The sequence below is a fragment of the Balaenoptera musculus genome, chromosome 2 (assembly GCF_009873245.2).
Source record: "Balaenoptera musculus isolate JJ_BM4_2016_0621 chromosome 2, mBalMus1.pri.v3, whole genome shotgun sequence".
In the NCBI taxonomy this organism is placed as follows: Eukaryota; Metazoa; Chordata; class Mammalia; order Artiodactyla; family Balaenopteridae; genus Balaenoptera; species Balaenoptera musculus.
In genome coordinates, this window is record NC_045786.1 from 15,609,587 (window position 1) to 15,635,846 (window position 26,260).

The 26,260-nt window shown below is 37.8% G+C and overlaps 1 protein-coding gene across 1 annotated transcript in view; it reads right to left on the bottom strand.

Annotated features, from left to right (window-relative positions):
- Positions 1-26,260, bottom strand: part of MALRD1 (MAM and LDL receptor class A domain containing 1) — a 612,855-nt gene that overhangs the window by 259,687 nt on the left and 326,908 nt on the right. Inside the window, exons 27-28 of the mRNA XM_036841268.1 lie at positions 2,148-2,393; positions 407-564 (exon numbers count right to left, since the gene is read on the bottom strand). Of these exons, the coding sequence (XP_036697163.1) occupies positions 407-564; positions 2,148-2,393 (404 nt within the window). The remainder of the gene's footprint in view (positions 1-406; positions 565-2,147; positions 2,394-26,260) is intronic.

The window sequence follows — 26,260 nt, forward strand, 5'->3', positions numbered from 1 at the left end:
GTGCTTAGAACCAGAATGTCTAATATTAATTCCCTTAATGATTGTTCATATATGAGTTAAAATGGATAGCTGCTCTCCTTTCAGATGTACAAATAATCTAGTTTCTTTTACTGAGAAGGACTGGGAAAGAAATACCTAAACTTGCGTGTCTTAGACTTACTGTTACCATAAAAAGGAGTCTCTGGGATTCAGTCATAACCACAGGGCATGACACTGGGCTCAAAGCTGCTTCCCACGCCCAGTTTACCAAACCCCACAGAGCATCTGAACCACAAGTAGCAGCTCCCTCTGATGGGAGGAGGCTTCCCAGGGCCAGGTAAGCAGAGTTGTGATAATCTCCTTTTGGCCATGTGCTGTCTCTAGGAAACTTCACTAAGCTCAGAGGCATTGCAGGAGAAGATCCTACCTTAATGAGGACCTGAATGGACCCTGTGGCTTTTCTGGATATAAAATACCAGAAGCTCATGGTACAGGCAGCGCTGGCTTCTTGCCACAGACCACTCTTGAGGTGTGCTTCTTCGCCCCGAAGGCCCACCGGAGTAGCCTCCAGATACAAGAAGTGCCCTGGGAACAAGATGGGATTCAGATAACGCAAAAATGACATTGAGGGGATTATGTTAGCTTTTCCATCTTCGGGTTTTTAATTACATTTCTATGATCTGAACTGCCAAAGGTATTTCTACTTGAAAGAGAAAGGAAATCTAATAGCGTTGCCTCTGGCTCACTGACAGAACAATTTCCAACTGTCTCTGTTTTAAGCAAAGTACTTCACGGTATGCAGATTAACTGATCTGACAGGATATTTATGCCATGGACTCAACAAGAGAGTTATAGAAATTATTTCATGGACTCCTCAAACTCTCCAGTTATTGTAAAACAATGCAAAGATTGTCTATGAAATATAAACAGAGGGATATGACATACTTTCAAAAATTCAGTCATCTGTTGAGTACATAAATGAAATGCTGAGGATTTTAATATATAACACACAAGGAAAGATATTGAGTTTTCTGCTTGTGTATCCAAATATCCAAAACATCTTATGTATGTATAGCTGAGTGTTTGAATGAAACTTACACCTACCTTTCTTTGGCATGCTTGGTCTGGCTTGGAGAGCTCTGTTTTATCACAGGCCTGTGAAATGTCAATATTTCCTACTCTGTAGCATCCAGGAATTCAGGATCCCTTCTTTATTCTCCTAATGTCTTTTGCCCCTTGACCAATGAATCTGAGACCTGACCTCAGTTCACTGTAAAAACGAGCCATACCTAGCACCCTTCACATAGATGATCTTACAGCTACAACTGCACGCCTGTACAGCTTTCTAACTGCTTTCCCCTTCATACAGATCATCTCATTTGATCTTGACAATCCCTGTTTGGTACGCAGGGCAAATTCTATTATCTCCATTGGACAGATGAGAAGTTTGAGAATCTGAAAAGTTAAATGACTCTCTAATGATCAAATGAGTGGCAGAATTCACGGTTATTGATTACAAGTATGTGTCATTTAGGAAAGGTACCTGAGAGCAGCATATATTATCATCTATCTACAATTATCAAAGTAATATACAATTTTAATTACTCACTGTTATATGTTAAATGGTGTCCCCCCAAAAGATGTGAAAGTCCTAATTCCAGGCCCTGTGACTGTGACCTTATTAGGAAATAGGGTCTGTGCTGATGAGCAAGTTAAAATAAAGTCATGAAGGTGGGCCCTAGTCCAATAAGACTGTTGTAATAAAAAGGGGAAATTTAGACACAGAGATAGACATGCATAGAGGGAAGACAATGCAAAGACAGAAGGAGAGTACCACCTACAAGCCAAGTAGTGTCTGAAGCTACCAGAAGCTAGGTGAGAGGCATGGAACAGATGATTCTCCTTCAAGGACCTCAAAAGGAACTAGCCCTACTGACACCTTGATTTCAGATTTCTAGCCTCCAAAACTGTGAGACAATAAATGTCTGCTGTTTACACCACCCAGTCTGTGGCAGTCTGTTATGCAGTCCCGGGAGACAAATACACTTGTTAAACGTTCAACTTAGTTGCCCTGGCACCACGGTGGTCTCTCCAGATGCTCTCAGGGAAGATAACGTGATGCTCACTGTGAATGTGATTAGAGTGCCTGGAACAACCTAATAACCTACCATTTTCATTTCCAAGTGTGTGGTCTCTGGGAGGTCTTAGGCTTTGAGGAGAGCCAACCCCCAAAACCCAATCAAAGTTTTCAGCCAAAGAGTTTTGCCAACCACACCAGCCTTTTTCAAAAGTACAGGAGCTACCGCAGTCATTTTCATCAGTATAATCTCCACAGTCGTCTACAAAATTACAGCTTTGCTCCGGTTTATAACATTTGCCGTTCTGACATTCCCGATAACCATACGGACAGTAACCTAAAAAACAGAAAACAAACAAAGAAAGGATGAGGAGACACTCCTAACACATTAGTGAGGTTAAAAGGTAGTAAGAGTAGATTCCCTTTAATGTGTAAAGAAACATGGTGTCCTTCGGAGTTTGGGGCATCTGACCCCTACCTCTCTCTCTCCTAATCCCCTCTAGGTTCTGGTCTATAGATCACTCACAAGCACCATTCAAAATGAAAAAAAAAAAATTAAGCATCAATTTATTGATCTAGGAAAGTACCCCAATCCTCCTCAAATACAGCACTCCCTGTAAGCTATACTCAAAAAATATAAAAGGCAAAGTGAGGCTTCCCATTTTTTATCCTGAAACAAAACCTTTAGGGTAGTAAGATTTTATATATTACAGGGTATTTGAAAGTACATTCCATCAGCATCCTTGCACTCCAACATTTATCAGAAGTCAAACATATATGATACTTCCTCAGAAGCAGGGACATGAATATACAAGTAATATCCAACTTTCCAACAGATTTTTTTTCTCCAAAACACTTATTTATTTGTCAGTTGTTTGGAATTTTAGGAGCAATTTCCTGACAAAGCAATGTCAACCATAAAGACTTTTCCACAGAGTTTAAGATAAAGAGCAATGCTTTTGAACAACTGAGTTTGAACTGATTCTGATACTTATCAGTTATGCGACTTGGATCATACTTACACTTGATGAGCTTTAGTGCCCCTATCTAAAGAGAAAGAAAAATAGTAAAAACCAGAGAAGTTAAGCTAATTAGAGAGACTAGTTTATATCACCAGTACCTAGAACAGTGCCTGGCCCTTCATAGGCAATCAGTAAATATTAGTTAAATAAATGAATGAGCCAAAGTGTTTTGGAAATGATAAACCAGTTCAACATGCACAGTCAAGGTACTATTATTGTCCTGCTCCAATATTACAATAGAACATAACCACCATGGGTGACAATATTTCAGCAGGAAAAGTTGTTCTGAGATCCAGCTTGGGACATCAGCTTCACATTTGCTTTGTGACACTATAGTATCTGAAAGTTTTTTCCTTCCCATCTTCCTTGTCTGCCAGTTAGGGGAGCTGGTAATACCACTTTCTACTTCATTTTTAGATGGTAGCTTCCATGGCCTGAGGCAGAGTGTCCGAAGATTGAGGATTGGTGTGCATTAGAGGTACGAAGTGATTCAGGGATTTAATGGAAGGTGTTCTGGGAATTGGAAACTCCTGCTGATAAAATCTCATAGAAAAGCTTTTATGTTCTGGATCGGTCACATTTTAGAAAATAGATGGCTAAGAGAGAAGAAGTGGCTGGAGAGGAATGGAAGGCCATGTAGAAACCACTGGGGAAGAGGCTGGTGTTCTGAAGCCTCCTAGCCATTTTGTGTGCTAAACTCTTCTTGGACTGCACGCTCAAGATTGCCTAATTAAATGGCCTTCACGCTTGCAAAGCCTTTGAAAATAAGTTTCAACCATGCATTCTGTCTCTAACAAAACTTTCTTGTCTGGGTTAATTGCTACCATTTTCTTTTCTTGCAGTGTGGGATTAAACTATTTTTATTTAGGTGCCCGGTTCAGCTAGCAGATTGGAGGTTAAGACAAAATACATTTGATGTTTCAATTACAGAGCTTGACTCAGAATTGTAACATTAAAGCATTTTTGAGCTTTAATGGAAATGGAGATCACTTACATTAACCCTCTCATTTATAGATGAGAAAACTGAGGATTATAGATGTAAAATGACTTGCTGATTTTTCAAGAGCAGAAATGCAATTTGGACCCAGGTCTGTTGTCTTCAGAATTATTTTTTAAAAATCCATTGACTTGAAGAGCAGTGATAGGTCAACTATCGCAAACACAAGACCACCGAGGGACAGAAATGGTGGTGTTGACTACTAGATGCAGTATCTCTCATGGATCTGTTGAGAACCTGAGAAATTACTAGATCATTTGATGTTATACAATTGATATTTGTATTGATTCTGTCAATTCCAATTTGTTTGGGGAGTAAAAACAAATTTACTGGTTTTAAAGATGCTTTTCTCCAAAGCAAGTGAATCAAGCTAAAATCCAATTCTTTTAAAACACACAAGAAAATAATTTGGACATGTTTCTAAATGGAAACATAGAGCCTGATATATCCCACAATCAATATAGCTAGTATTTTAAGATAGTCACAGTGATTAAGTTTTATATATCTAAAACATAAATACCTGCATAATTTAAAAACACAGTAATCCGAATATTACCCAAGATTAATTTTGAACAGAAAGCCCTCTATGTTAATAAAGAAAATTTCACTGCTATAATGCATTCTATTCATAAAATAACAAACAACATTTTTTGGTAAACATCAAGGGAAGTTATCAACTACTGTTATTTACCTATTTCTAAATTATCTTCCATGCCTGTTGTTTTGTCCAAAGAAATCAGCTACCTGGAAGTAGGGTGTATACCTTTAAATGATTCTGATATTAAGGTTCTTATGAAACTGTGTTCATTTTTACAGAAAAAACTATTGTTTAAATTAGGCAGTGACCCTGTTGATAGGCAGTTTAATTTTGTAAGAAAGAACTAATTATAAAAGTTAAAAACCTCCCATGTAAACCTTAGAGACATCTGAAACTTAATACGCTTAAATTCAAACTCTGATTCTTCCCCTCCAAACTTTCTCACTGAACAGTCTTTCTCATCTGTATTAATGGCAACTCCAGTTATTCAGAGAAAAAATATCTTGTGAGGAGCTCTGTATGGTAGAGTCTGACTCCACTTTTTGATGTATGACGTGATTGCTGAGAGCCCTTCCCATTGTGTTCCACATCTGCGAAAGCTGGTAAGAAAGTCCAGGTGCTCCCCCTGTTGGTAGAAGATTCAAACTACGCAAGCCCCTACCTGTGCACAGGAATCCTTAGCCAGGTCCCACCACCTAACCACCATAAAACTCTATCCCAGTTTTCTTTCCTCGTTCTCTAAAACTACTTTTGGACATGCCTAGGAGCTACCTTGATTTCCTAGAAAGCCTCATTATGTGAGTAACAGACATTTTCAAACCATCTTGGTGTGTATGTGGCGTCATCAGTCTTGATATCTGAACCAAATTTTGGATGACGGACCATCTTGTAATTGAGGATGGCCCCACGTTCTAGGAGCTGTAATAATAATATACACAACATTTTATCTCATAACTCACATGTAATCTTCCAGTGAATTCTGTCAATTGTCAATCCTACCATTAGAATATATCTCATTACCTCTACTGTTACTATTTGGGCTCAAGCCACTATCATTTTTTTGTGATTGCATTGCAGTGCTTTCCTTCCTGATCTCTGCACCCAACCCTTGCCCTGTATGGTCCATTAAACAATAAAGAACCATGCTGAGGTTAACAGATATAAGCTATTATATATAGAATGGATAAAAAACAAAGTCCTATTGTATAGCACAGGGAACTATATTCAATATCCTATGATAAACCATAATGGAAAAGAATATAAAAAAGAATATGTGTGTGTGTAGATATATATATATACACACACATAACTGAATCACTTTGCTGTACAGCAGAAATTAACACATTATGCATCAACTATACTTCAATAAAAATATTACAAATATTTACAAAGATATTTACTTGGTGATATTTTAAATAAATTGAATGTTACTTCTCTGCCCCGAAGTCTACGTTATTTAAATACTATTCCCCATTACAAGGAACTAGGTCTTCTTGGGAAAATGGTCTGTTTGGAGCTAAGGAAAAGAAAGTCCAAGATGAGCCTGGGAATTTTTTTGTGTGTGTGCCAAAAATTAATGAAGTTCTCCAAAAATTACATCATTATGATGAAAGGTTGAACTACTGGTCAAATCAGAAATAATTTCAGCATCAAAATAAGTAATGAGAGGACTCTGGTTCTTAGCACACGTAGTAAGAAAGAGTAAGAAGGTATGAAATTATCCTCCAGCCATAAACAACTAGAAACCTGGGGAAAATCTATGAAACAAGTGTTCGCAGACACTGCACAACAGAAAGCACAGGACTGTGATCTCTTAGAGAACGGGAAAAAAAGGCAAATCCTATATAGGATCATGCCAGACTTCTTGGAGGAACTTTCTAGACTGTAGCTCCAAAATGGTCAGCCCAGCAGAAAGTGAGGTTGCAGTGAGTTGAGAAGACAGAGTCTCAGACAGATAGAATTTGCAAGGCAGTGTGGTGGAGGAACAGGAGGTATGTAGCTAAGGAGATCCAGAGATATGCTTAAGGCTTTGCTGAATTCTTATTTTCATGTTTGCAGGGTAAAATCCACAAAGAGAGACACAGAACAACTTCTAAGAAAACAATAACTAGGAGATATAAGCTGAAAAATTACCAGAATTTACAGAAGGCCAGATATCTTTGAGTTACTGCCAGCCAGAGTGGAGAGTCCTTGGCGAATAAACAGGGCATTCAGTAGGAAATCCAGAAAGGGTACAATTTAGTAACAAGCAAAGAGACTCTAGCAGGAAGTAGTCTCTAGACCATGGATTGGAACTATAGTCTCAGGACCAAATCTGGCCTACCACCTGTTTCAGTAAATAACATTTTATTGGGACTTAGCCATGCCCACTTGTTTATATATTGATATTATCTATGGTTATTTGCACATTGAAATGGTAGTTGAGTAGTTTCAGTCAGGACCATATGACCTGCACAGCTGAACATATTCACTCTCTGAACATACTGTTCTCTTAACCTCAACTTGTTTTTATTTATTTACTTATTGTTATTTTTATTTTTTTAATTTTTTGGTAAGAACACTTAAGTTCAACTCTCTTAGCAAATTAATTTTAATTATACAACACAGTGTTATCAGCTATAGTCACCATGTTGTACATTAGGTTCTTAGACCTTATTCATCTTTTTTTTCTTTTAATATTTATTTATTTATTTGGTTGCACTAAGTCTTAGTTGTGGCAGGCAGGCTCCTTAGTTGTGGCTCCAGGACTCCGTAGTTGCGGCTCACCAGCTCCTTAGTTGCAACACGTGGGCTCCTTAGTTGTGGCATGCGAACTCTTAGTTGCATGCATGTGGGATCTAGTTCCCTGACCAGGGATCGAACCCGGGCCCCCTGCACTACGAGTGCAGAGTCTTATCCACTGCGCCACCAGGGAAGTCCCTCAACTTGTTTTTAAACTACACTGCTTTAAAAAGAAGACTAAATAAAGTTTCCCTTAAGTTAAAAAAAAAAAATTGACTAAAAATTTGCTGACTTCTATCTTAAACCTGTCTTTACAAAAACTTAAAAATAAGACTCAAATGGACCAAACAGAACTGTAAGCAACTTAAGTGTCTCTAGAACAAAGTTCAATGCTTTTTAAAGGAATTTACCAAACTTCAGCACTTAGCAACATAGAAATCACAATGTCCAGCATCAAATTAAAAATTAAGAGCATATGAGGAAGTAGGAAAATGTGATCTAAAACCAGGAGAAATATCAGTCAATAGAAGCAAATATAGATAAAACAGAGATGATGCAATTATCAAAGAAGTTAAAGCAGCTATCATAAATGCGCTCAATGTGTTCACCTACAATTCTATAAAATCTACAAAAAAGCTATTCGTACCAGCAAGTAAGTTTAGCAAGGTTACATGTCATCAATATACAAAAATCAATTACATTTCCATATGTTACAAATAAATAACTGGAATCTGAAATTTTAAAAAATCCTTTAAAATGGCATCCCAAAACATGAAATTCTAGGGATAAATTTAACAAAATACATGCCCGGCCTTTACACTGATAACTACACAATATTGATAGGAAAAGAGACCCTAAATAAATGGAGGTACATATCAGTTTTATGGATTATAAAACTCAATATTGTTAAGAACTCAATTCTCTCCAAATCTAACTATAATTTCAATATAACCCCAATCAAAATTTCAGTAGGATTTTGTATAAATTAACAAAATGATTCTAAAATGTGTATGGAAATGCAAAGCACTTACATTAGCTAAAAAGTTGGCAGACTTACAGTACCTGATTTCTATATACACTATAGAGCTATAAAAATTAACACTGTATGGTACTGACTTATGTACAGACAGATTGGTTAGTGGATCTGGATATACAGTTCAGAAATAGACTCACAAATATATGATCAACTAATTTCCAAAAAAGCTGACAAGTCATTTTCACCCAAAAATGCATAAACTAAATCTAATTATGAGGAGAAATCAAAAAACACGAATTGAGGGGTATTCTACAAAATAAAAGGCCTATACTTCTCAAAGGTATCAATGTCAAAAAAGACAAAGAAAGGCTGAGTAATTGTTATAGATTAAAGAAATCTAGAGATACATAAAAACTAAATGTAACACATGATCCTTGATTGGATCCTGAAAATTTAGTCAATAGAAGCAAAAATAGATAGGACAGAAATGATGGAATTTTCAAAGAAGTTAAAGCAGTTATCATAGATGTGCTTAATGTGTTCATCTATGATTCAGGTAAAAAGCAAAAATTACATAAAGGATATTTTTGGGGCAATTGGTAAAGTCTGAATGAGGCCTATAAATTGGATAATAATATTGTATAAATATTAAATTTTCTGATTTAATCATTATACATTTAAGTGACTGTCCTCTATTTTAGAAAACAGACTATGAATTATTTAGAGGTAAAAGGACATGATGATGTCTGCAATTTACTCTGAAATGACTCAGAAGAAAGTAAGTTTATATATAAAACAAATGGGCAAACTGATAATAATCTGTGAATCTGTATGTAGTATATGTTTGAGTTCTCTGTATAGTTCTTGCAATGTCTCTCTCAACTGGAAACTACTACAAAATTTTTTAAAATATAAAATTTTGAAAGTTAAAAAAGTAAAATCTTCCCATGGCACCCCATCTCACTCAGAGTAAAAACCTCAGTCCTTGAAGTGGCCCACACGTACTGTACAGTCTTGCCCCATTCTCTCTCTGGTACACTGCCCTCCAGTAAAGGACAACAAGGCACACATCTATAGTCGAAAGCAAGTTGGGTTCGTTACTCATTGTAGCGATGGAGAACAAATACCCTCGGGAACCACAAGGCAGCTCAGTAAGAGAGTATTAGAAATGACTTATTATAGTATTAGGGCTTTGGTTGGGTTATTTTGGGGAGGCTCCAAGAGAGTGGAGTTTTGCTCCAGATTGGGTGCCATCAGGAAGCAGGGATAACTGGGTGCTGTCAGGAAGCAGGTATCTTAATAATTCTTAGCTAACAAAGGGAAGACTAGAATAGGCTAAAGTTATAATTGGTTAGGAACAGGTTTCATTCATATGAGTAAAGATAGGGGAATGTTTGGTCATTCTTTTTGCTGAAACAATGTCCATGTTTCGTCTGTGTCCAAGCACAGTCACAGAGTGATCTGATTTTCATCTTGCTCCATCATGGTACCAGAATGGCTTTGTCTGATGCTGACATTCTGTGAAACTGTTTACATTAAACAGGAGAAACACCAGCTCATAGCAACCCCAAGGCCTAGCTGACAGTTCCAGGCCAGGTCCTGAATGTCAGGGCCTGCGTTTCCTTTTCTCACTTTGTGATTCTATTTATGTGGCAAGAGAGTTCAGCAGAGCAGCCAAGCCTTCTAGGTGACATGAGGATAGAAAATAAAACCCTTCTGGTTACTGTCTTTGCAGTAGGTAAAACATGGCAGTTGCTTTGGGAGATGCTGAAACATTTGAAAGGCCTTCCTATTTGTTATTTTTTAAGCCTCTTGATATTTTCCCAGAGTAACTTGCAGCAAAAACTTGAAAATACCAAGTTGCTGTGGGATCTCCTTTAATGTTAGCATGAAGGAGAGAATACGTGGAAAGAAATTCCATAAAATAGATCATGGTAGCCTTAAAGAATTGACAAAACAAAACAAAACAAAACAGGTAGAGGAATCATGATTTGCATTAAGAAAAAGAGGAAAGCATGGAAGGAAGTCTAAACAGAAAAGAAGCCTCCAGGGTTCAAGGAGAAGGAACTAACGTGATTCCAACTGACTGTGACTGCAGTATTGCTGAGGCTTTAGTTTAGAACAGCAGCATTCCATACTTACATGTTTCCTGGGCAATGTTTACTAGCCATAGGCTCAGTCCTCAACTGGGAACAAACTGCCTGTTAGCCAAAATATTGTGCCTGCAGCCTCCATGTTCTTCATTCCAAATAGTAGCAATCCAAATACTCAAAGCACTTTCTAACTGTCTTGATCAGCGTGACAAAATTTATACTAACAAAGTTACCACTCATGTTCATTCAGATATTTTCAGAAAGAACACTTTATTTCTCAACTTCTCAATTACTCATTTTTAATACTTTACATCGAAGAAATGTTAGGCTGACATTACATGCTAACATTCACCTAATTCTCTCTACTAGAAGAGCACACAAATACGAAATACAAAGGAACCTATAAAGATAAATGTTTCTTAATAATTCTGACTTGGAGAAAATTTCTAATGTCTTGGTGGTGAACAATTTGCATACCTTGAGTTTTGAGTGTATCATATTTAGTAAGGTAAAGTAATGAGTTTAATCATTAAGCATCATCATTTTCTGAAGTCTTAAATTCAACTATCAAAGAAGGGACACGAAGACAGTCCAGTGGATTATTTTTGCTGTCAGGAAATGTAAACTATAATAATCCTTTGTTTTCTTTCAGTGTACCTAATAGAGGCTTTGCGTATTTACAGAGAATTATTTTTATGTAAGACATCGCAAATGGAGCCGCTGCCATAAGACAGAGCTAGAGCCACAAGTATGACCTAGGGCTAAATCTCAAGATAAAAATCACTTTAGGAAAATTATATTTTGTACTTTTATGCAGTCGAATTTTTCAATCCTTCCTTGAATGGGTTTTGACAATCCAACATTAAATAAAAATCTTCCATATGTTTTCTAGTGTTATATGATTACTATATGATTTCATTTTTAAAAAGATTTTAAACCTTTGATGCACCTGAAATTTACTTTGGCTACAAATGAACAACAAGATTTTTAAAGTGAAAAAGAGGAATACATACACAGGCACAACATACACATGTGCCGGTGTATTTATTGAACGTCTCTGGAAAGGTACATAAGCAATAAACAATTCCTCTGGAATTAGAAACATAAAGACTGAAGTCAGAAGAAAATGATTTTTTAATCTATGCCCCTTTTTGGTTATACCGTGTGTGTGTGTAATGAAATAAATATTTGTTTTATTTTAAAAAGAAATAGGCTAGAACAAAGGCCTGAACACGCCAGGGCCTTATCCCAGGTTAAAGAAAGGGTTGAATTAGTAAAGTTATACTATAATTGGGAAATCCAAAGGCTGAAGCTCCTTTGAGGAGTATTAACCTGAAATGAGTGGCAAGAATGTTGACAATTTTCTGGACACCACGGTTTATGGGAAGTGGAACCCTCCACTCCAGATGGCTATGGAAGAAATGTTGAAATGAAGGGAGAACCAAATTTCAGTTTTCAAAAGGAGCTATAAGGAATGAAATGCCCTGTGAAAATATCTAAGATCTATACTAAATATAGGGTAGTGTATGAGTTGCAAAAGGTAGAGCAAAAAGGGAAAATGAGTAGTGATAAAAGAGAACCCGGGAGAAATTCAGTACTCCCCCTTGATCCCTGTTTCTCCCCTCATTTCCCATATTCAATCAGTCACTAACAGTTTCTCGTTTTACCTTCTAAATATCTCTTAAATCATCCACTTCTCTCAAGGGATACGCATCTCTCTCCTTGACTAATGAAATAGCTTCCTAATTGATTGCTCTGCATCTATTCTGGTCCTCCTGAAATTCATAGCCCACGTTGTAAGTCCAGTGATGTTTTCAAAATGCAAATTGGATCACCATCCTGCTTGAAAGCTTTTCATGGGTACCTATCACAGTTAGGGAAAAGACCAAATTTGCTAAAGTGACAGAGAATCAACTCAAAGTCTGTTTGCTCCTCACCTTTCCAGCCTTCTCTCTGATCATGCTGTCCCCCTCAACTCCCCACCACAAACCTACTGGCCTTTTTCCAGCCCCACCAGCCACAGACACTTTATACATGCTGGACCACCTGCCTCTCGAACCTCCCTTTGAAAATCTTGCAGATTTCAGCTCAATCTCTACTTCCTGCAGGAAGTCTTGATTGTTCAAATCCCTCTACTATAACCTCTTAACATAACAGGCAGCTCTTCTTCAAAGGACTTTAATAACATCGTGTTGTACTTGTCTGCATGGTTATTTGCATTATGACTCTTTCCACCCTAGTCAGTAGGGTCCAGAGGGGATAGCAACTGGCATGTATTTCAAAGGACTCACTATACATTTGCTGGCTGAACAAAAAAATGAATGAGTGAGTATGAACGAACTGAATAAAGCAAGGAGGAGGGCATATAGTGAGAGCCTCCTAGGAGATGGTTGACTGGAAGATGAGTTGATACTCTGGTTGTTGGACAAGGATGACAGGGATAGGGCTGTGTTTGGATTGATGAACTTTGAGATACCAAGACGGAGGCTATTATACAGAGTCAATCACCTTGGACCTATTTGCTGTGATGAAAATAAACATTTCTGGGGTTTTTTTCCTTTTGTTTTGGAGAGTGACAGTAGCTATTCAGTTTGTTCAAAATATACATTTTTTAATACTTTAAGCAAAGATTTACCTATTATGTCTACAGACAGAATTCATTATAGTCACAATCCCAATTTAATACCACCTTTATGCAATTTGATCCTGTAACAAAGCAATTTCCATTTGTAAACACTGCTGACCTGGTTAATAAAAATTCTATGTAATGAAACTGAGACAATTATCTAATTCAAAGGGGAAAATAAAACAGACCATCTAAGCTAAATTCTATTAATAGGAAGCAAAACAAATCCACAGTATTTGTGTGCCTAAATGCTACTCCCATTTGTGCAGTATATTATGTTTAAAATTATGTTTGAATTTGTTTTGGTTTATGTATTTTTGATTTAGTATACATCATTCATAGTGAGTAGAGTGCAAAATCCTTTTAAAACAGGATTAAAATATTAGGTTCCCTTTCCTTAAAATATGTATCATCTAACTCGGGTAAAACTAGTTTTCAGTATTTGTGTGTATGTACCTGTGTGCATGTGTATGTGTATATATGCTACATATGTGTTGCACAATTCACACATATTACATATATACAAGTGTGTATATTTTGTGTATGTACATATGAAAGTATTACATACATGAATATGCACATATATTAAAATATGGTTAAAATGACTGAAGAGCAATTTTAAAGTGAATGGTAAAATTAATCATAATGATAACTACTATTTATTAATCACCTCCTATATGCTGTGCTTTGTGCTAAGGATTTTATATTATATCTAATATTCATAACAACACTGTAAGAAATGTTATCTCCATTTTCAAATGTGGCAATTAAGGATAAGATGGCTAAAGTACAATTTCCAATGTTATAAAATAAACCTTGCAATCTATATAACATATACACACATATAGTATGTGTCTGAAAAAATTTCTTAAATTTATTAAAATTTATCACACATGTACAAAACAAAATAATACCATATTAATAACAGGTTGTAATGGCTAATGATCGAATTATCAAATATTTAATTCTGTCTGGCTCTGTGGTAGGTGTTTGCTGTGCATAAATCATGTAATCATCAAAATCACCCCTCTGGTACACTGAACATCTATTACAGTGTTGGACTAGAAAATGTATCTCATATTATCAAATACCTAATCTGATTAACCCACTCCAATCCAATATGCTCCAGGGAAAGGCTAAAAGCCCTAATCTCAGATGTCCACTTGAGCCGTAAAGTTTGGTTGCTGTGTCACCAATGACTCTCAAGAGCCTAATGGGAATAGTATGACTGTTCCATTCCTTTGTGTGGGGATGATAAGAGAGAGAATATCCAAAGCCCCTTGTTTAACACTGAATGGGCAGCAACAATCATCAACATGGGAGCCCTGAGTGCACTGCTTCCAGATTTGTTGGAGAATCTTCCAACAAAATGCAAGAATAAACAAATCAAGGAGCTAAAATGGTTAGGATCACTAAATATTTCATCCGGCCAATGCCAGCCTCTTGTATTGAGGGCAAGTCATTTTGTCTATTACTTTAAAGCCTGATGAGCTGATACACATGACAAAGAATGAATAAACAGAACCTCAGAGGTTGCTATAGGTACATTCTATTAGTATTTTAATATTTTATTTCTTTTCAGTAAGAACTGAAGTGGCCAAACGGGTAAACTGATGGAATCGGAAGATAAAGAGAAACTAGTACACTGAATCTAGTTACAAGCTTACAACACAAAAATCATCCTGCAGAGTTATAATAATTGGGCTACAAGAGTAGCACTCTGAGAGTATTACAAAAGGGAGGCATAAGGAATTATAAAAAATCAGTATCTGTAAGATTAAAGTCACACTATTTGCTTAGGAGAACCACAGCATTCCCTGACACAAGGTTGTAAAGAAATTTCTCTCATGGGTCTTCAGTATTGTCAAGTATATACATATTAAGAAAATAAAAAAGAAGAAGAAGAAGTAAGCTAAAGCTAAGGAGCTAAGGGAATTAATCTTTATAACAAGCTTTCACTAAGACCAAAAGTATCACAAGAGTCTTCATGCCATTGTTTCATTTATTCCTTTATACAATAAAGAATTAACAGTCACCTCCTTTGTGCCAGGCACACTGCTTTGGCACACGGAGCATAGCAGTAGGGAAGACAGTGTTTGTCCTCATGGTGTTTCTCCTCCACTGGAGAAGAAGACAATGACGGAACACACATATAGAGAGAATGATAGTAAGTGGAGTGTGGGTGGAAGAGGGGGTGGTCCTTTGTAGTCATCTTTAAAGAAATAATACTTAACTAGAGAACCTGAATAGAATGAAGGAGAAAGCCATGCATGTTGACTGAGGGAATCACAAGTTCAAGGTCCTATGGTGGGAAAGAGCTTAGAGTCATGGAGGGTCGTCAAGAAGGCCATATGGCTAGATCCTAATGAGCGCGGTTCTGAGCTGTGGGAGGGGATTTAGAGGGGGCCAGGAGGAGGGCTCTATGTTCACAGTAAGGACCTTGGCTTTACTCTGAGATGGGAAGCCATTGGCAGCTTTTGCCTATAATTAATACCACCCAGAAACAAATATTAAAAAAAAAAAATCCTTGACTGGCACATGGAAAGAGTAGCATGAATACCTAAAAGGAGACCCATTAGGAGGCTATTATAGTTAGGGATGAAGTAGGTTCAGACTAGCAGGAATAAGAGTATTAAATAAGCAGCGCCTGGAACATAATGAGTAATCAACACATGTGAGTTGTTATCATTGGCATTAGAAGGGTAGCAGGGTTGATGGGGAAAACTGGCTGAAATCAGGTAATATTTTAAAGACAGAGCCACAGAAATTTCTGATAGATTAAAGGTGGATAACCAGCATGTGAGAGGTCAAGAACTGCTTTTAGGTTTTTGGTATGAAAATCTGGCTGAATGATTTAAGCATTTATTCACGTGTGGGTTTTGAGTAAAATCTGAGGCAGAATAAACTCCTATTCCATTATTATTTGCAAAAAAAGAGAAATTAATATCATACTAGACAATAACATAAATACCTTATTTTTATAGAACATTAACACATATTATCTTATATTACCCTCATCTCAATTCCCAGGGAGATTAGAGACCAGGATTCCTTTGTATAGATGAGAAAATTGAGGTTGAGGGAGGTGTAAATGGCTTCAAAGACTATAAATCCACCAAGACATATTATTACGGCATAGCACGCACTGGCAAATATTGACTATCTGCTGTTTTCAAGTGTTCTCTCTGGAGGACGATAATGCTGAATCTTCCTTGAAATTTACTGACAAGTAACCATATATATGATGTATTTAAAAAGAGAAGGGGGAAGAGTCATACATTGTGTGGGATAGGTTGAGAGATGGAATGAAGGCTGAAACAATTTAAGTAATGAAGCTAATCAAAGGTAAACAAAAATTTCCTCCTGAAGTTTTTGAAAAATACAAGAAAAAACTTAAGTAACAAAGAATCAATGGAAAAAACAATCTAGATTTTTTTCAGGTTGTCTGCCGCATAATCGAGAGGCCAAAAAATTCTGATGACTATATGTAAATGCCAGATAGTTTTAGGACTATGAATTCCAGTTTTGGTGAGAGAAGGCTAATTGCTAATAGTTAACTAAGCATAGCAGCTAAAGTCACCACATTAAGGTCAATTCACAGGCCTTAGTGATTCCAAGTCTGGTCTTAATCACTTCCTTTAACTTTCCTGTACAAAATTTTCCATTACTAAAATTGTTGTTAAAACTGACTTCATTTACAAGGCTGTTTTGAAATATAAATAAATGATTGTAAGATGTTTTGGAAAAAATGGATCACTACTTAAATAACTATATAAAACCAAATTTAGGTGAACACATGCTTTGGTTAAAAAAATGAAAATACCGTTTAATAGTCATCACTTTCATTATCATAACTAAAATTAACTGAATGCCAACCAAAGCTGGACATTTTATACATATTATCCCTAATTCTCACAACATTGGAAAATAAATATTATCTTGATTTTACACCAATATTAATTAACTTGTGCAAATTCACATTATTGGTATGTGGCAGAGCTGGGATTTAGACCCAGATGGATCTAACACTGAGGTGTGTGTTCTTTTTCATTATAGCTCATTACATAAAATCCTAGGCCAAATAGAAAAACTAACAAATAACAAGAAGCAAAAGACGACATCTCTGTCCTAATAGAGTTTATAAATAACAACAATGTACACAGTTAAACTAAAGGTTCACTGAGAATACAAATCAGTATATGATGGGAGAACTGAATGGCATAAGTGAATTCTATGAAAGATCAGTGACACCAGGAGACGTAGCACTGGGGTCACCAGCGATGGCTCCACAGAGGAGTGCGGTACTTAACAACCTTAAAAAGAAGAGTAGGATTCATGGAAGAAACAGAGAGAGCAGAAAATGCCTTTCCAGCAATCAGCAAGTGCTATGAATAATGAGAATTATGATTCACAGCATGCTTGTGGATAAGAATTAAATCAACCTTGTTTGAGATCCAAACTAATATTTTTGTAGCATTTATAATTTACAGAGCACTTTCATACGTGTGTGTACCTGTAGAAGTGTATGTGCACGTACATGCATGTACACGTGTATGACGGTACTTATTCTGCATCAAACCTTAAGAGCAATCATGTAGAGAGTGAACTAGTCAATACTGGAGCCAGAACTCAAAATCTGTGTCCTCTCACTCCAAAATTCATGTATGGAATTAGTAGAGATATGATCATATAGGATTCTCAGCTGTCTGCTTGGTGGTCAAAACATTTCCTCACTCCTCTTCTTTAATGGGATTTAGTCTAAACTCCTGAGAACATCATTCAAAGACATTCACATGCCAGTCCCAGCCCATCTTCTAGCATCATTATTTCAAATCCTCACTATAGCATCACCTTTTCATTCAACCAGATATCTCTCCATTCCTCTAAACACACATGGACCTTTATGTCCCTGAGTCCTTGATCATGTTCTTCCTAGTTTTAAGTATATATTTCTCTATTAAAAGGCTACTATTCCATTAGATCAAACTAATCCCACTTTACCAGATCCCTCATTCTTTTTTTTTTGGTCTTAACGAATTACTTTATTACTTTATTTATTTAACATCTTTATTGGAGTATAATTGCTTTACAATGGTGTGTTAGTTTCTGCTTTATAACAAAGTGAATCAGTTATACATATACATATGTTCCCATATCTCTTCCCTCTTGCATCTCCCTCCCTCCCACCCTCCCTATTCCACCCCTCTAGGTGGTCACAAAGCACAGAGCTGATCTCTCTTGGCTATGCGGTTGATCCCTCATTCTTTAGGAAAAAAATATAAGGAAAGAAACTGGGTGTGGTAGTCTGAACAATGACACATCATAATGTTCCTGCCCAAATCCGTAGTACCTGTGAATATGTTACTTTGTGTGTGTGGGGTCGGGGTGGGGGGAAGATGTGATTTTGGCAAATGTGATTAAAGGTAAGGATCTTGGGATGGGAATATTATCCTGGATTATCCAGGTGGGCCTGATCAGATCACGTAAGTCCTTAAAAACAAAAGAGGAAGGCAGAAGAGTGAAGTACAAAAACTGAAGAAGAGGCAGAAAAGAGTCAAATTATGAGAGGGACTTGACCCACTATTACCAGCTTTGAAGATGCAGCAAGAGGGCCACCAGCCAAGGAATGCGGGTGGCCTCTAAAAGCTGGGTATGACCTGCAGCTGATAGCCAGCTAGGAAATGGGGACCTCAGCCCTACAACCACAAGGAACTGAATTCCACCAAAGACCTGAATGAGCAAAGAGGCAGATTCTCTCCTAGAGCCTCTGGCAGCAGTACATCCCTAAAGACACTGTGATTTTTCACTCAGTGGGACCCATGCCAGACTTCTGACCTAAAGAGCTGTAAGATAATAAATTTGTTTTCTTTTAAAGCCACTAAACTTGTGGTATTTTGTTATGGCAACCATATAAAAGTAATACAGTGGGACAGGGATGTTGTAATTAGGCAAATATGAGTCTGAATCTCACTTTTATTCATACGCTTTTGGGTAAGTCATGTTTTCATTGAGTTATATCATTTGTAAAAGGAAGATAACCTTACACACACACAAAAATGCATCTAAAATGCCAAACAGTGCCCTGGTACACCATACATGGCAGACTATCAGCAAATGATGGCTGTTATCATTATTACTATTACTTCATTATTTATTTATTTTGGGGTGACTCTTATAACGCTGATGTTTATCATAATACTATAGCACACAGTAGGATTTTTAAAAGTCATTATTCATTTACAAGGATGCCTCTTCTACTAAACCCTAAGCTCCTTAGAGAAGAGCAAGAGGCTTATGGTATTTCTCTTTGCATCACTAGAGCCTAGAACACTTTCATATATACACTGCCCACTCAATAAACATATGTTGAATAGAACCAAAGTGGAATATCCATCTAAGAAGTCTGAACTTTAACTTTTAGCATAGGAAAGCTATTCAGTAATTCTCAGCAGAGAGTGATGTGGTCAGAGTATTGTTCTAGAAAGTTTAATCTCTTTAAACTGACTGATGAATTGAAATTGGCAGTGACTGGAGGCAGCGAGACTAGTTAGGTTTCAATTAGCCTCTTTCATTTGATACTTAACATATTAGGAAGCTGATGCAGAGAGGTGAAGGGACTTACTTAAGGCTCTATTTTTAACTCTGAGCTGACAAAGGGCTAAAACTCATTAAAAAAAATTCAAGTCCAATATTCTTCCCACTATATAGCATTGCTACTTGTGGTTCAGAGTCTGATGGTGAACTTTAATGCAGAATCCTGAAAGGCACCTGCCAGACAGTACCCACTTTTCAAAGTATAATGGGAAATTAACCAGGGACAGCCTCCCCTGGTCCAGCTTAATTTCCAAGGAAGCACCAATTCAGAGGACTGAAACCAGACATAAAATCATGTAAAGCTATTCCTGTGAGTATATGCCTACAGTAGTTTCAGGTTACATTAGGTCTCATAAGACTAGTAATATTAAGAATAATGAAGAACCAAGTATAATAATAATTACTGGAGGCAGAATTATAAATAGAGATCATTTAGCCTAATAGGATTCTTTGAATCAAAGGGAACTGTTGTGGGCCTTAGGATGGTGTTTAGAACAACCAAACCAGGATGCAACCAAACTAGATTATATGTTTCAAATACACTGAGGCAAGATATAAAATAAAAATATTCTTTAAAAATTTTAAGATTAAGTTTCAATTCAGCTATAATAAATGATAAATTCTTTTAAAATATATATCTTGAATTGGGGTCCAATTCACGTTGGACCTGGCAGGAAACGTACAATTTAAGCTAGCTATGATCCCTACCTTCTGTGAGCTTAAAGTCTTCCTAGTAGAATAAGACATTCACACACGAAACATAAAGTAACCAGTAGAGACTTGTTTGCCTGTGTCTGGCCCAAGGCAAGAGTCTCTTACAGTAGTTATTGGGGCTGGATGGCTGCTGCCACCCAGTGGACATTATCAGCTTTCAGGTTGGCCAAGCCATTGATAAACCAAGTCCACGCATCCGTGAGAGACTCCTGGAAGGACTACCAGGGTGCCGAGGTAGTCAAGGCTTCCTCTGTTATTGATCGAGGGGGAGCTAAAGGTTCTAAAGATGTGCCTGTGACATTTTTACCTAAGGAAGACACAACTGCAGAACCAGATGGGGGTGTCTCTTGAGTATACCATCTCCATCTCATAAGAGAAGACGGTTGAACCTTTCCAACTCCATGGTTAGCACCTGAATGGCCCCCCACGCCGGTATGGGAATATTTGGACACAGTGGTACCTGGAAATCCTCTGAAAGGTACTTGGTCTCCAGAAGTTCCCATCAGCAGGCCGGTGTCTATTTCTTGAATGAACGTATTGGGTAGACCTACAGAATGAATGTATTGGGTAGAACCTTAGTTCCCTAAAGGGAACCTCCAGGCAGAAGCTGCCTCCAATTGCCAGAGGCTGAAATCAGTTTAGTTATCAGTAACAGACACCTGTAGTTCAGAGGGGGCCCTGGGGAATTTAGGTCCCAAGAGGAATGATGCTGGGACAGCCTGTTGCACTGTCTCTAGCACTGTGTGCTGCTCAAGACCCCAGCTAAAAAGTTGGCACATTTTCTGGTCAACTTGTACAAAATCCTTAGATGAGGCAAACATTGTTTCTAATATCCAAACACTCAATTTGGTGCTGGACTTCCTTTTTTGCTGGTAAAGGGAGACACAGGGCAAGTACATTTATTCTTTCCCATCTTAGGGATCAGTCTCTGAGCCTCAGCTTATATTGTTTCTCAGGATTTGACCTGTATGTCAAGAATTGTGAAGGGTCTGAGATTCTACCTGAATTGCAAGCTAATAAATTAGCCTGTCCTTGTTTTAATGGATGCTACTTATTAGAAAACAGAAGACTCCTGGATCAGAGATGGACAGTTTATCATTCACAGTAACAGAAGTAGCCAGAGTACCATCACCTTTGCATGTGTTAGTTCTCTGAACCTCAATTTCCACAGGATGAAGTGAAGAAGAATATACAGCACCTGCACAAGTAAAGGGCTGCATTACGAGAGGAACTCTGAGCATAAACAACCTGAATCTTGATAATGGGCAGTAAGCACGCCTGCCCTTTGCTTCAGAAAGAGAAACTCGACATTCCAAGGCTCTTAGCAGACCTGAACTTTGCTTTGGGGGGAGACAATGCTTGTATCTTCCAAGGCTGTTTATTATACAAACATCCATATAAAGATGGTTCAAAACAAAGAACAGAAATGTGCAGAAATGCAAGACATCCATGGAAAATTGTCTCCCAACATTGGGTGATTGGTCCCTAATATTTCACCAGTACTAATGAGTCATTTCTGGGGTCTCATGTGAGTTAGTATCCACTCTAAAGCCATTGTCATTTATTCTTTTTGAGGCCTATCATCATTGTATCATCTATATAATAGAGCCAATTAACCTGTAAGGGAGAGAGCTGTTTGTCCTATGTCTCGGTCCATCCACGGGTGAATTCAAATACTCTTGTTGCTTGCCTGCTTCACTTAAAATAAAACAGGTGAATTCAAACTCTGTTAGCATGTTAATTATGTTTTGGAGGCCTAACCAGGTGATGTCAAATTGATCTTGATCTGGTACCAAAGGGATCAAGACAAAGGCATGAGCAATGGCCCTGGTGGCATAACAGATACTGTCAGTTGTACATTTGCTTCAGTTATAGTCACAATGTCTGAAAAGCTAGGGCTACCTTAGCCACACTAAATTGAACTGGTAACAGTCAACAGTACACTTTTAACTGGGCATGCAGGGTTGATATTTAGAGATATTGCATCTTTCAGCAAGGGAGCTCTGCTGTCTTGAAGTCATTAATGAAAGCTGTGGTCTCCTTTTCTCTCCCTGGAATGCTGTATTGTTTTCAATATAACATGGGAAGCCTATCTGGTGGCCTGTTAGGCACTGGTCCCACTACTGCCTCCCAACAAGATGCTCTTTGCAGTCAGCTAAGCCCCACCTGGACTTGATGAGCACTCACGGGATAAACAGGTAAAACATCAGTGCCGATTATACTTTCAGAGGCATCCATGGTGGAAGACAGCAAGTGTCTGAATCATCTTCTCCAAATGGTTGCAGTTACTTCCTTTCCTGATTCTATTTCATTTCCAAAGCCAGCCAAATTGATGCCTGGCTCTCACCTTTCAAGAGAACATGATATTCAAATAACATAAATGTTTGTATCCATCACTTTTTGCCTGTACCCTGTCGTACCTTCACTGGGATGTAGGGTCTTCTGTTTCACCTGGAGATGGGAAACCTGAGGACCACCCTTGATCACCCTTTTCCTTGAAAGCTGTCAAATCAGGCTACTGGGACCTAGGGTCAGATAGTGGAGGAGCTAAAGGAGTAATTTGTTCTAAGGGCCACAACCTTGCCTTAGTTTCTCCAGTATAGGAAGATTCATCTCTATGGAAGAGTTTGGTCCTATAGAGGCACCTTCTGTTTCAACCAGTTGCACAATTGCCTGATTGGCTTGGATTACAGACTTTGCTGGCTTAGGGGACAGTCTATCTTGATTCTGGGCATCTTTCTGCTCAAAATATAACCAAGCAGGATCCTATGGGGTCTTCTGTGACAGACCCTTCCTCCATGTCCTCTGCCTCTTGTTTGTAGAAAGCTGTAATCACAAAAGCCTGGTTCAAGAATTAATGATTGAAAGGATGTGAACATGTAGTGACAAAAGTAGCAGTTGGACCAGGAGAACTGGTAAGAATTTAAACAGTAAATCAGCCATACGGCAGTCACAGAATCTTTAGCTCCTCCCTGAAGTACCCAGATAACAGTATCTGATGCACATTTCCTGTGTTGTTTTACAGATGCTAAAACCCCCAGCAAACAGAAGTTAACTACCTGATGACCATGAGCACATAGCCATTAGACCTACCGAAGCCTGAGGGTTGATAATGTTGACTCCTGTGTCACTGCCCTATTACCTCACCATCAACAAATCAGAAAATTGTGTACAAGCTGATCACATACCTTGCGACTCCATTCTCTCACCTTGCCATTAAACTTGCTTCTCTGAAACCCATCCAGGAGTTCGGGTCTTTTGAGCATGAGCTGCTCTGCTCTCCTTGCTTGGCCCTGCGATAAAACTTCCTCGGCTCCAAAATCTGACATTTTGGTGTGTTTGGCCTCACCGTATGGTGGACACACGAACGTAAGTTCGACAACAAAAATGATCACAGCCTCCTACATAGGGTCTCCTGGTACCTACGACAAATTTAGTGGAGTCCTTCACATTGGGGAGTAGGGTGGTTGGAACAGATCTTAAAATTTATCAATTATTCTCTGTGTGAGGGACTCATGATCAGGGCTGTCATTCTATCAAATTATGTAGCCAGAATGAAGCAGCTTTGACTAACATCCTCCACGGGATTGTATAAAATTTTATTGGCCTTGGAGAAGTATCCCTGTGTTAGTTGTAATATAGTCATAGAAAGAGAAATCCAAAGTAGCAAGCTATGTTGTGGGGCGGATTCTGTCCCCAACTGTATCATTGTGGCTTGCAGCATGAGGTCATATATGAGATGACCCAGGTGCTGCCATTTACCCTCTAAGAACATAACCTTTCTCATCTTCTCAGAGAGGCACCAGCCAAGGCTCAAACAGCTCTGCAGTCTATTGTCTAAAGTGGTCCTGGATTTCCCTTCCTTTTCTCTAATTATAGGTCAGCATCTCAGTACTACACAGGCACCCTGACATCCAGTGATGGCTCTACACGTGCTACCTCGGAGGCACCTAAGACCTCGGGCTCAACTCTTTTTGAAACAAGCAGCAAACAAGCCAGTTCCTCTCCCCCATGGAGGAACCAGTCATACGATATATAGTCACTCTCTGGTCACTTGACCTACTTAATTGCCTTTGTGACTAGCTACAGAGACTGCTCAACATCAAGGCATAAGTTGGCACACTGAACAAGGACATGAGTAGCGGTGATGGTAGACTTTCTCTCCCAACAATAGATGAAAACTAAGGAGTAGTTGTTGAATTATTTGCAGAAGCAATGGCAAAATGGAGTCAACTATTATCACATGATGCATGCTATGCTAAACTCTACTTTTCTGGATTTTAATACTATATATTATAATAAAGTTGATAAACTTTGAGATGGCAAAGTAAAGCCAATACAAATACACATCTATAAACTTGAAAAAAGTCCTAATTTTTTAGTTGATTTAAGGGACTGCTTTTTAGTAAAGGATACAAAGTTAACACAAACATTAGTATAAGAATATATGAATTTGTTCCTTTGCCCAAGGGGATAACCAATCACTGCATATGTGAAATGTGCTTATCTGACCCCCTCCTCCCTAAAGCCCAACCCCAACTCCTTTCTTGACACTAAGAAACAGGAAATATAGACAAAACCCAGAAAGGAACCTTCTTTGTCCCTTTCTCACATTTACTTCATAAGACAACAACTTAAACCTACTCATCACCTGAGCCCCTTGTTCCTATTACCTTAAGCAATACCCACCATGCTTCATGACTACAAAGGCATCAGTAAAAAAAAAAACATCTGATACACAATCAAAATGGGGACTGAGTAAATACAAAATATTTTTGATGTATCATTTAAAACCAACATTCCATTTCTAGGATTGTATATGAGGAATTTGATAGCAATTACAGCTCACATGTGTCTTGCACATTGTAGGCACTCTAAATACTTAAGTTGAACTGCAATCTGGTCCTAAGAATATTCACAATTTTGATGAGAATTGCTTGTTGGTCTTGGAGTAGTCAGAATACATGCAGAAAATGAATAAGATGAAACACAATGAATACTAGTCAAACTATCACAAAATATTTTAAGTAGTGCAGTAGATACATAGAAAACCACTTGGAGAGCTATGATTTTCATTCAATTAGCAAAGACAGCTGGGGAAATCTTATGATTTATTTTGATGTTCTTTCAATGCAATTTCCCAAGTGGGTAAGGGTCATGCTTCCAGTTTTACTATCCATATCAAGCATGTATTATTTAAAGAGAGGATAAGAGGGAAGGATGGAAGAGGGGAAAGGCGAGAAAAGGGAAGAGGGGGGATGAGTTTATTTAAAAAAGCATACAAACTTATTCTTAGCTCTTTATTGCTGAAATAAATGATATTAACAACCAAGAGTAACAGTGACATGGTACACAACCACATCCTCATCAATTGTAGTCTTCCTTATTTCTGTGACTTTTGCAGTTAAGGCTTTGGTGTTTGGTGTGTTTTATGGTTCCTAGCTCTCCAGGCACATGAGGCTTAATTCTATTTCCTGTTATATACTCACTAAATATTTATCCTCTATAAACATGCCCACCATTTAAGGGTTCTTTTAGAGAAGGAAATGAATGGCAGCATAACCTCAAGCAGGTATTTATCTGGTAGCCTTATCCGCTGGTTTTAGTATATAAGATAAATTACTCTGTGGCTAGTTTGTAAAAAAAGAGCTCTTGAGTATTCTCCATGGTACATAAAGTCAGAGTGGAGCAATTCATTTACTTCCTATTCCTTCAGTGTTACTGGTCTCTGGGCTGTGCACTCGCTTGACAGGACAGCAAAGGAAAGTGTTCTTACTCCCAACAACAGATTGTATAAAGGACTCAGGAAACATTTTTAGAAGAGATTGGAATTAGGAGAATTTAGGTAAAATGGACACATTTAAAACTGATTGAGAGATGCATTGGAGTGGCACCTATTGAATCATTTTGATAGGCAGTATTT